A 12,350-nucleotide genomic window follows, 5' to 3' on the forward strand; every position below is an offset into this window, starting at 1 on the left:
ACATCTCAAAAAAGACATAGTGGAAATGGAAAAGGTGCAAAAGAGAGAGACTAAGATGATTACTGGGCTGGGGCACCTTCCTTATGAGGAAAGGCTACGGCGTTTGGGCCTCTTCAGCCTAGAAAAGAGACGCCTGAGGGGGGACATGATTGAGACATACAAAATTATGCAGGGGATGGACAGAGTGGATAGGGAGATGCTCTTTACACTCTCACATAATACCAGAACCAGGGCACATCCACTAGAATTGAGTGTTGGGCGGGTTAGGACAGACAAAATAAAATATTTATTTACTCAGCTGTGTAGTTGGTCTGTGGAACTCCTTCCCACAGGATGTGGTGATGGCATCTGGTCTAGATGCCTTTAAAAGGGGATTGGACAAATTTCTGAAAGAAAAAACCATTACAGGTTACAAGCCATGATGTGTTTGTGCAACCTCCTGATTTCAGAAATGGGCTATGTCAGAATGCCAGATGCGGGGGAGGGCACCAGGATACAGGTCTCTCTCTGTTTGGTACTCAGGACCTGGTTAGAGATGTCAGTGTTACGGAGCCATTGGGGAACAGTGATCATGCTGCGATCCATTTCGACAAGCACGTCGGGGGAAGAATACTGGGCAAATCTCTCACAAAAACCCTTGACTTTCAACTAGCAAACTTCCCTCAAATGAGGAGGCTGGTTAGAAGGAGGTTGAAAGGGAAGGTAAAAAGAGTCCTGTCTCTACAGAGAGCATGGAGTTTGCTAAAATCAACAGTAATAGAGGTGCAGCAAAAGTGTATACTGCAAAGGAAGACAGGCTCAACTAAGTCCAGGAGGTGCCCGCATGGCTAACCAGCCAAGTTAGAGAGGCCGTAAAGGGCAAGGAAGCCCTTCCATAAATGGAAGTCTTGCCCTAATGAGGAGAATAAAAAGGAACATAAATTGTGGCAAAAGTAATGTAAGAAGGTGATACGGGAGGCCAAGAGAAACTATGAGGAACACATGGCCAGCAGCATTAAGGGGAATAATAAAAGCTTCTTCAAATACGTTAGAAGCAGGAAACCCGCCAGAGAAGTGGTTGACCCTCTGGATGGTGAGGGAGGGAAAGGGGAGATAAAAGGAGACTTAGAGATGGAAGAGAAATTGATTGAATTCTTTGCATCTGTCTTCACTGCAGAAGACCTCGGCAGATACCGCTGCCCGAACGGCCCCTCCTGACCGAGGAATTAAGTCAGATAGAGGTTAAAAGAGATGATGTTTCAGACCTCATTGATAGATTAAAGATCAATAAGTCACCTGGCCCTGATGGCATCCACCCAAGAGTTATTAGGAATTGAAGAATGAAGTGCTGATCCCTTGACTAAGATATGCAACTTGTCCCTCAAAACGGCCACGGTGCCAGAAGATTGGAGGATAGCAAATGTCATGCCGATCTTTAAAAAGGGAAAGAGGGGGGACCCAGGAAACTATAGGCCAGTCAGCCTAACATCTCTACTAGGTAAGATGGTGGAATGCCTCATCAAAGATAGAATCTCAAAACACAGACGAATAGGCCTTGCTGAGGGAGAATCAGCACGGCTTCTGTAAGGGTAAGTCTTGCCTCACAAACCTTTTAGAATTCTTTGAAAAGGTCAACAGGCATGTGGATGCGGGAGAACCCGTGGACATTATATACCTGAACTTTCAGAAGGCGTTCGACACAGTCCCTCACCAAAGGCTACTGAAAAAACTCCACAGTCAGGGAATGAGAGGGCAGGTCCTCTCATGGATTGAGACCTGGTTGAAGATCAGGAAACACAGAGTGGGTGTCAATGGGCAATTTTCACAATGAGAGAGGTGAAAAGTGGTGTGCCCCAAGGATCTGTCCTGGGACTGGTGCTTTTCAACCTCTTCACAAATGACCTGGAGACAGGGGTGAGCAGTGTGGCGGCTAAGTTTGCAGATGACATCAAACTTTTCCAACTGGTGAAGGCCAGAAGTGATTGTGAGGAACTCCAGAAGGATCTCTCCAAACTGGCAGAATGGGCAGCAAAATGGCAGATGTGTTTCAATGTCAGTAAGTGTAAGGTCATGCACTTTGGGGCAAAAAATCAAAACTTCACATATAGGCTGATGGGTTCTGAGCTGTCTGTGACAGATCAGGAGAGAGATCTTGGGGTGGTCGTGGACAGGTCGATGAAAGTGTCGACCCAATGTGCGGTGGCAGTGAAAAAGGCCAATTCTATGCTTGGGATCATTAGAAAAGGTATTGAGAACAAAACAGCTAATATTATACTGCCGTTGTACAAATCGATGGTAAGGCCACACCTGGAGTATTGTGTCCAGTTCTGGTCGCCGCATCTCAAAAAAGACATAGTGGAAATGGAAAAGGTGCAAAAGAGAGCGACTAAGATGATTACGGCCACAGTGCCAGAAGATTGGAGGATAGCAAATGTCACGCCTATTTTTAAAAAGGGAAAGAGGGGGGACCCGGGAAACTATAGGCCGGTCAGCCTAACATCCATACCAGGTAAGATGGTGGAATGCCTCATCAAAGATAGGATCACAAAACACATAGACGAACAGGCCTTGCTGAGGGAGAGTCAGCATGGCTTCTGTAAGGGTAAGTCTTGCCTCACAAACCTTATAGAATTCTTTGAAAAGGTCAACAGGCATGTGGATGCGGGAGAACCCGTGGACATTATATATCTGGACTTTCAGAAGGCGTTTGACACGGTCCCTCACCAAAGGCTACTGAAAAAACTCCACAGTCAGGGAATTAGAGGACAGGTCCTCTCGTGGATTGAGAACTGGTTGGAGGCCAGGAAGCAGAGAGTGGGTGTCAATGGGCAATTTTCACAATGGAGAGAGGTGAAAAGCGGTGTGCCCCAAGGATCTGTCCTGGGACCGGTGCTTTTCAACCTCTTCATAAATGACCTGGAGACAGGGTTGAGCAGTGAAGTGGCTAAGTTTGCAGACGACACCAAACTTTTCCGAGTGGTAAAGACCAGAAGTGATTGTGAGGAGCTCCAGAAGGATCTCTCCAGACTGGCAGAATGGGCAGCAAAATGGCAGATGCGCTTCAATGTCAGTAAGTGTAAAGTCATGCACATTGGGGCAAAAAATCAAAACTTTAGATATAGGCTGATGGGTTCTGAGCTGTCTGTGACAGATCAGGAGAGAGATCTTGGGGTGGTGGTGGACAGGTCGATGAAAGTGTCGACCCAATGTGCGGCGGCAGTGAAGAAGGCCAATTCTATGCTTGGGATCATTAGGAAGGGTATTGAGAACAAAACAGCTAATATTATAATGCCGTTGTACAAATCGATGGTAAGGCCACACCTGGAGTATTGTGTCCAGTTCTGGTCGCCGCATCTCAAAAAAGACATAGTGGAAATGGAAAAGGTGCAAAAGAGAGCGACTAAGCTGATTACGGGGCTGGGGCACCTTCCTTATGAGGAAAGGCTACGGCGTTTGGGCCTCTTCAGCCTAGAAAAGAGACGCTTGAGGGGGGACATGATTGAGACATACAAAATTATGCAGGGGATGGACAGAGTGGATAGGGAGATGCTCTTTACACTCTCACATAATACCAGAACCAGGGGACATCCACTAAAATTGAGTGTTGGGCGGGTTAGGACAGACAAAAGAAAATATTTCTTTACTCAGCGCGTGGTCGGTCTGTGGAACTCCTTGCCACAGGATGTGGTGCTGGCGTCTAGCCTAGACGCCTTTAAAAGGGGATTGGACGAGTTTCTGGAGGAAAAATCCATTATGGGGTACAAGCCATGATGTGTATGCGCAACCTCCTGATTTTAGGAATGGGTTAAGTCAGAATGCCAGATGTAGGGGAGAGCACCAGGATGAGGTCTCTTGTTATCTGGTGTGCTCCCTGGGGCATTTGGTGGGCCGCTGTGAGATACAGGAAGCTGGACTAGATGGGCCTATGGCCTGATCCAGTGGGGTTGTTCTTATGTTCTTATGTTCTTATGTACGGGGCTGGGGCACCTTCCTTATGAGGAAAGGCTACGGCGTTTGGGCCTCTTCAGCCTAGAAAAGAGACGCCTGAGGGGGGACATGATTGAGACATACAAAATTATGCAGGGAATGGACAGAGTGGATAGGGAGATGCTCTTTACACTCTCACATAACACCAGAACCAGGGGACATCCACTAAAATTGAGTGTTGGGAGTGTTAGTACAGACAAAAGAAAAGATATCTTTACTCAGCGTGTGGTTGGTCTGTGGAGCTCCTTGCCACAGGATATGGTGATAGCGTCTGGCCTGGATGCCTTTAAAAGGGGATTGGACAAGTTTCTGGAGGAAAAATCCATCACGGGTTACAAGCCATGATACTATGTGCAGCCTCCTGATTTTAGAAATGGGTTATGTCAGAATGCCGGATGCAAGGGAGGGCACCAGGATGAGGTCTCTTGTTATCTGGTGTGCTCCCTGGGGCATTTGGTGGGCCACTGTGAGATACAGGAAGCTGGACTAGATGGTCCTATGGCCTGATCCAGTGGGGCTGCTCTTATGTTCTTATGCTCCCTGGGGCATTTGGTGGGCCGCTGTGAGATACAGGAAGCTGAACTAGATGGGCCTATGGCCTGATCCAGTGGGGCGGTTCTTATGTACTTATGTGGTCTTGTGCGCTCCCTGTGGCCTCTTGTGGGCTACTATGAGATACAGGAAGCTGGACTAGATCGGCCTTTGGCCTGATCCAGTGGGGCTGCTCTTATGTTCTTAACAGGAAGATGACCATGCGATTCTGTGATCCAACATCTGAAGTTTTCCAGTGAGGAGCCTTTCCAGGGATGCCATAACAGGCACTTATTGCAGAGCGAAAGTTACACTATCCCCTGATGGATCCCAGTGACACTGGTCAGGAATATGGAATCTTAATCAAGCAGATCCATGACACAGAATCAGATGGGAAGTTTCTGCATCAGTGCCAGACCTCCCCAGGGGCACAGCTGTGTCCAACGATCCACCCACTTCATCTGATGGGATCTCTCAAAGGGATCTCTCAAGAGTTCCATTGGATCGCAGGCCACTCTGTGTCTGCCTTGACAGCTGTGTGGCCTTTCCTTCTAAGTTCTGGCTGGGCTCCTAGGTCCTGATGCAGGGGCTCTCATCAGTGCCAGCAAAGGGTTTGGCTGCTCCTGTGAATGTCAATGTTGCTTGCTCAGGAGAACTTCCTGCTGGACTGTGGACTGAAGGAATGTGAATACACCTTGACCAGCTGCCAAGCTGACACACTTCAGTACAAGCAATGAGGCTTGGGGTGGGATCAGTACACCCAGTGCAAACCCATTGTGGCAAAACGCAAAACGCTCAGAAGCCAGGCTGCTGAAGTGTGCAGGTGACTGTATCCATTAAGCGCTTTTCTAGCATGCTGTGTGTCAAGCCTTGAGCAAACAGTCTCCTGGGGGGAAGTACACTGGCTCCGTTCTGCTGTTTGATATTTCTTTGTGATGAAACACAAAGAGCTGTGTGTTCACAAAGACGACCCCTTGAAAAATCTTTTTACTCCGCCTCCTGCACCAAATGAGTCAAAAGCCACAGAGTGCGCCATTAAAAAGTCTAAACAGAAAGTTCCGCACACCGTGTGGGCAGCAGCAGGCACTGCATCAAAGAATGGCTCTAGAAGCAGCAGCTGGCACCTGTCAAAATAATGTTAAGCATGAGAGTGAGTGACACAGATTGACACCCACTGGCAGGGAACAAGAGCAGAGCTTTCTGTGTGCTCAGAAGGACCTCCCAGCACCTGACCACGAAAGGTCACTCTGCTGCGGAGCTTTTCCTGCTGCTTCTAAGGGCGCAATCCAAACTGCGCCTTGCGCCAGCCTAGGAGTCCCTTGCACCAGCCCAGGAGGGTCACAAACCTGCCGTAAGACATGTTTGTGCCTCCACGAGATTTGGCTGGGCCGGCACAGGAATGTGCGCCCGCCCAAGGAGGCCGAATCCAGCCTTGACAAGGGAGGTTTGTGTCGGCTGAGCCTGGCTGATGCAAGGGTCCGGGGAGGGCGGGGAGGAGGCTTGGGGAGGCAGGAGGGTGGGGAGGGTAGGTGGAGGGCAGTCTAGGGGACGGGCGGGGAGCAGGAGGCAGAGCTGGGACCTCTCAGATATGCCGGATCCTAGCCCCCATTCCCGAGCGGCGCAGAGCGACTGCAAGCCTCTCCACTCTGCTCTTCTTGGACTTATGCCACCTCCTGAGCATTGGGGCTGTGGTAAGAGTTTCCCCTGACCTTCAGCTGAGCGGCTTTGGGGCCTTATCTTGCACTGGATACAGCGCAGGCCTCCTGGATTGCACTGCACGTCAGAGTTGACACAGATTTGTCCTTCCAAACATGCCTGCTTTTTCCTTGATCAGGCAGAGGAGCGCCACATGAGGAAGGCCAGAAAGGGAGGGGCTGGGATGGGACGGGTTCCATGCACAGAATTTGGTGCAAAATGGCTTGAGTCCAACATAGAAACATATTTATTCACAGCACTTGCTTTCCAGAAGTTGTCCTGGGAAAAGTGGGCTCCATCTGCCTCAAGTCCAAAGAGGACTCCACAGCCTCCTGCTTGATTTGGTGAAGGGAAAGGGGCTGCCTCTTCCTGCAGGATGGTGACTTCCAACTCAGAGGTCCTGGGATCCCTGCAGCTGCTGCTTGGGAAGCCACCTTGAATGAGCAGAGAATACTAAGACTAATCCTGATGAGAATGATATTTAATACTAATAAAGCATATCCAGAATGCTTTTTCAGAACCTGTTCAAAGCCCTTCACATCGTGACGCTGTAATCTTTACAACAACCCTGCAAGGTCTGCCAGCATTACTGTCCTCTTGTTACGGTTGGGGGACTGATGCCAATTAGTTCATGTCCAGAGCAGGAGACAAACTGGGCAGTTGCTGACTGGATGCTGATCAGGCACAACTGGGGAGGGCTCCAGATCCAGTGGTAGGCTAGAGGCACCCCAGCCAGTGGATTTACTCATGTGTAAATCCTACACATCCTAGGATGTCACATGGAAGGCCAGGGTACCTATTATTCAGGAATTCTTCTACTCTTTGTGGGAGCAAATTTCTTTCAGCTACAGCTTGTGCACAGCAGGACTGTTATTTTGCAAATAGCTGCCCGCCCCACTGAATCACAAACCACTTCTGGAGCTCCCTCCCAGCACAGCTGATTAACTAGTTAACATCCACTTTGAGCCTCTGTATCAGAGCAGTGGGCTGTACGTGCATGTAAGGAAAATGAATGCAAACCTGGGTCCAATGGACACGAAACGCAAAGCCAACAGTCTGCGAAGTTTCAGTGTGTCCAATAAACACCACACCAATTGGTGAAATGGGTGATGACAGCCTCCCTAGCCTTGGGAAGTCAAGTGCATGGGGGAAGAGGGTGGAATTCCCCATGGGACTAACCCAGCAAAGAAAAAGAAGCAGCTTCCATGGGGAAAACACTGCTGCTGAAGCAGTTGCAAGGGAGGCAATGGAAAGGATAAATAATCACACCGTCTAAATATTTTCCAGGCAATGTTTCTGCCCCACTGCGATTCCTGTTTTTGATCTGAAAAGCAACTTTTGAGAATACTGGCATATCTCAGTGGGAATCACTCAAGAGCAACGTTCACTTAGTGCAGATCTGGGTACTCACAGTGAATTTTGAAGTCCTTGTACTGCCGGTCTTCAATGGCCACCACGTACAAGGCCGCCCGGTCTGGAAACATAAGCCCTCCAGGTCTCTGTTGATGAATTGTGGGGAAATGGGTCTCGTAATCTATTCACCTGACAAAGACATCACATTTTGAACTGCACATACAAAGACCAGACAAGCAGCCCCCACCCCCGCCACGCACATCAGTCCTGCTTTCTCCTGCAAGTCCACCTTGTCTCAGTTGCCTCTGAGACCCTCCAGCCCTGCAGCTGGGTCATGAGGTGCAACACATTGACGGAAGAGCGGCAGCTCTCACTTCACAGCAAAGGTTGGATGCTCAACAGGCAAGAGCTACTCCTGAGTTCCTCCCCCCCCCCCATGCAGATCTATGCGCAAAGTCTCAGGACCGGCATTCCAATACAGGGACAGGGTCTCTGGGGCCGTGGTAAAGCGAAGCGGGTAGCGGCTGGGCCAGCTCATGGCCAGTCCCTCCAACAAGAAGTGCAGACGACCTACCAGCCACTTGTCTCGCGCAAAGATGACTGTGTTGAGCATGGACTCATAGAAGAGGCAGTAGCCCATCCACTCGCTGATGATGATGTCCACTTTGTCCACGGGCAACTCCACCTCTTCCACTTTACCCTTAAATATTGTGATAACTAGAAAAAGAACCCAAAACACATAAACTTCACATAGCAGTGAAATTGCGAGAGAGAGAAAAAGAAAACTGTTCCTGATCATTCTTATTATTAACAGTATTGCTGGGAGCCATGTCTGTATTCACGTATCAGCCAAGACCAAGTCCAAGTGAGGGTCCCAGCCAGCTGCTGCTCATTCCACTCCTTCCTGGCAAGGAGCTCCAGAATGAGCAGATTCCAGCAGGGCCCCAACCCCAGGCCTGACACAGAAGGAGGGGCAGAGCCATTGCTAGTCATTCTGCCTTGGGAGAAAGTGACGCTGCAGGTGTGGGGACCGACAGCTCTGGCCCTGCCACCGGGAGAAGGGAAATGGTCTTGAGGAGGGGCTCCCTTGGAAGACTGGTGAGTGGGCAAGAGGAGCTCACCTGCAGCCACACCCCGGGGCTTGGATCTTCCTCCAACTGGCTGTGAATGGCTCTGAAGCACCCAGTTAGCAGGGAGAAGCGGTCTGGAGCCCACCTTCATCCCTCCCTCCCCTTGACTGACCAGGAGTGAGACACACAGACTCCCTCCTCTGGGCTGCTTCGGGGGCAGGAGTGGGGCCTGCCAGGTTCATTGCATGCAGAAGTGGTGTGGAGAAGGGGAGCTGCGTGCTGAGCTTAGGGAAGTCAAGTGGAGTGGGGGGTCAATACTCCCCCTAAGGAGGCTGCACTGCTGTGCAAACCCCTTTGGCTGCTGCACATCCACCTGGTGCAGGACACCAGGCACCACTGCCAGCCAGGCATCTGGGAACACCCTGCTCAGGCTGCAGGGAGCTTGGCTGGCCAGGGCCCCCAGCTGGGCAGTCCTGCAGCCGTGGAGCTAGCAGGGGACAGTGGCGGGGATCCCTCTCACCTTCTATCCTGGGGTGCTCTCCGGTCCACCTGCCCTCCTCCTACAACCACTCTGGGGTATGTGTCTGAGCAAGCAGAGGGGTGGCAAAATTGGGGCAGCTGCGGGGGGGGGGGGGGAGGCCACCGCTGAACAGTAGCTTGTAATCAAAATGCAATCAGCCAACAATGTTCAGGAGGCGGGACTTTCAGCATTTCTGCTCTTAAGTTACTTCACTTTTTGGTTTGGATCACAGCATTTCTGCACCCTGTTCCCCTTTAAAGAGGCAAAGATCCAGCATTCATGCACTCCTGCTTCTTTGGATGGAATGCCCCTGCCCAGCATGGCGCACTTTTGCTCCACATGGTCCCTTCGTCAAAGCGCTGGGCTGGGCAGCAGCTCATTCCCACTCCTGATTCAAACACTGCCTGGCAGGCTGGTTCTTATGCCAGCTGCTGCCTGGGAGTGTTCCTTACACCAAATGCTTCCCTGCCGCCTTGCTCTGGGTGCGGGATTTCTTTGCACCCTTCCCGATCCGCCTGCCCCCCACTCCACTGCTTCCCTGTGCCCTAGGAACTTGCTGAGCGGGAACGAAGAGAGCCCAGGAGCACCTGGCTTGCTGTGATGAAAGAAGGAGGCTTCTCTGTCCTGGTTCTGTTGGGAAAGCTACAGGGAGGCATAAGAACATAAGAACATAAGAACAGCCCCACTGGATCAGGCCATAGGCCCATCTAGTCCAGCTTCCTGTATCTCACAGCGGCCCACCAAAATGGCAATGCAGCTGGAGGAGATGGAGATCTTCTGGCCTTTGAATGCCTTCCAGCAACGACAGATGCTGCTGACCCTCCTTTTGTCAGGCAGGTGGGTGGCTAACCGCTCAGAGCAGTCAGCTGCCAGGAGCTGACTGGGAGAAGATGGCTGGGAATCTCTGCTGTCTGTTAATTTTTGCCTGGCCCACACATTTGATCCCTGTTGCATCCATGCAACACTGGGCAGAAATGGCTTAAAGAAGTGCCTTTTTCCCAACCCCCCCTCCCCCCCCATAGCTGAGGAGTCCACCTCTGGAAACAGAGGTCTGGAATTCAGGCATTAAAAATCTGCCAGGAAGAACTGGGAAGTGGGACGATAAAATCTGCCCTGGTGAAACCAAGACATGGACAAAAAACTGACTGAGAGTTTCTTGGCGCAATGGAAACTCCACAGCAGTTGTGGTGACTGAGAGTGAAACCAAAGGGCCCCATGAGTGGTGTACCCAGGGAAGCCATTCCAGGTAACACCCCACAAGAAACAGACTCAGATGCTTAAAAAAAAACCCAGAGAGGCATCTCATGATTGGGGCAGGCCATTTTCTGGCGGAGAAGGAGAAGCCATTTTGAATGTCACCCGGGGCAGGTGTGAGGCATCAACTCAACCAAAATTAGCGGAGAAGTCCAGGGCGTTGCCACAGCTCTGGCTGGGCAGCAGCACGTCCGTTGCTCAAACCTGAAGGTAGCAGCAAGGACACGAGTCCCTGCTCTTCTGAGTGCAGGTTTTATTTCATGGGAACACACGTGAAATTATATTAATTTCACACATTAACACACATTAATTGTATCTCTAGCACCCATGGAGAATCACAACCAACATATCCCAGTCTGGTTGCCACTCTAGTCTGCTATCTCTATGGGAACAAGAACCTAGAGCAGCAGCAGCAGCAGCAGACCCCGGCACTGTGGAAGAGAAGCCACTCAAGTCCAGCTCCTTTGCTGCAGACGCCAGTCTTCAGCACACAACACCCAGGAGTTTGCACCAGCAGTATTAGCTCTCCACACCCTCCCTCAAAGGAACAGGCAGTGTGACAGAAAACAAAACAAATCAGAACATGTTCTGAACCAGCCCTCTGGCAGCAATTTTCAATCAGTGTGCCCTGGCATGTTGATGTGCCGCAAATGGTCCACAGGTGTGCCATGGGAATTTGGGGAAGGGTCATTTATTAGTAGGGCCTTGTTGGCTGTCAAAAAACTAATGGTGTGCCTTCCAGTTTTAGTGCCTTGTCAGTGTGCTGTAAGATGAAAAAGGCTGAAAATCACTGCTCTGAGGACTCAGAAGTTTTTTCCAGTCCTACCACACACGGCACCTTAACTGCAGCAGAGACTCAAAAGAACATTGAAGTTTCAGACTAGATGTGACACGGGACATTTATGGACATCCCACGGACTGTTTATTTTCTTTTAAAAGCAGCCATGGGGTAACTTGGACTGGGATCACAGTGCTGAGGGAGGAGAGTTAATGCTTCCCCCTGCACCGACTGTCTGATTGGTCTGCTTTTTGGTGGTGGAGAAGGAGCTGGGCTCACAAGAGGTGCCACTATTGCTGCAGCCGGAGTGAGAGCCGACTCCCAGCGTGCTGCTGGCACAAAGCTCTCACCTGCCTGGAAGGAGTGTCCAAAAGTGACTCTCACAAATGGGTGAGATGCGTGTCATGGCCTTTGGCAGAGGGCAGTTTTGCACCCCAGTGTGGAGTTTTCCAGACTGACCCCAGCACAGGTGCAGAGGACAAAAATGAAACATGAAGGAAAAGTCTCTCTCAATTTTTCTGAGACCAACAAAAGGAAATGGCCTCATTTCGCGCTTCAGCAGCAATTGCAAAGGGAAGGGGTGTTCTTCCCTCCTTTGAGGCACACGGTGCACTTGGGGTCTTCTGCACTCAGGAGCAGGGGCAGAACTTACAGTTCTGGAAGCATCCAAGGTGGACTCTGCAGATGCAAAGCTTACACAGAAACTATGGAACTGGGAGGCAAGAAGAGCAGAGAATGGTATAGACCAGGGGTCTCCAAACTTTTTGGCCAGAGGGCCGCATCAAATATCTGGCATGGTGTGGAGAGCCAGAAAAAAAAAATTAAATATAAAATTTAACTAAATAAATTAGAGATGGAACTTAGATGAGTGAATAAATGAATGAATGGGCTCATTCATTCCACCTCTCTGGCCCTCAGAACACCCTCCAGACACTATCAGAGCACAGTTCTGGTCATGATCAGTTGAGTGGCCCAGAGGCTTTCAGGGGACAAGAGGTTGGCCACAAGCTGGAAAGAGGCTTGCCGCAGGCCACATCTGGCCCCTTGGCCGGGGTTTGGAGACCCCTGGTATAGACAGTAATTAGGAGATGAATTCTGGGCAACCCCCATTCATTCGCACAGAAGAACACTTTTGCTGCAGAGACCAAGGACTGCACAAAGACCTGTCCTTTCAAAACTAGCC

The 12,350-nt window shown here is 50.4% G+C and overlaps 1 protein-coding gene across 3 annotated transcripts in view; it reads right to left on the bottom strand.

The window, feature by feature from the left end:
• The window catches only part of PRMT8 (protein arginine methyltransferase 8), an 82,545-nt gene that overhangs the window by 15,646 nt on the left and 54,549 nt on the right, over positions 1-12,350 (bottom strand). For all 3 annotated transcript variants that reach the window (XM_066631752.1, XM_066631751.1, XM_066631753.1), the window contains 2 exons: positions 8,120-8,262; positions 7,604-7,691 (listed from right to left, as the gene is read on the bottom strand). In XM_066631752.1, coding sequence (XP_066487849.1) covers positions 7,604-7,691; positions 8,120-8,262 — 231 coding nt within the window. The remainder of the gene's footprint in view (positions 1-7,603; positions 7,692-8,119; positions 8,263-12,350) is intronic.

Source organism: Tiliqua scincoides, chromosome 6 (assembly GCF_035046505.1).
Source record: "Tiliqua scincoides isolate rTilSci1 chromosome 6, rTilSci1.hap2, whole genome shotgun sequence".
NCBI classification, from domain to species: Eukaryota; Metazoa; Chordata; class Lepidosauria; order Squamata; family Scincidae; genus Tiliqua; species Tiliqua scincoides.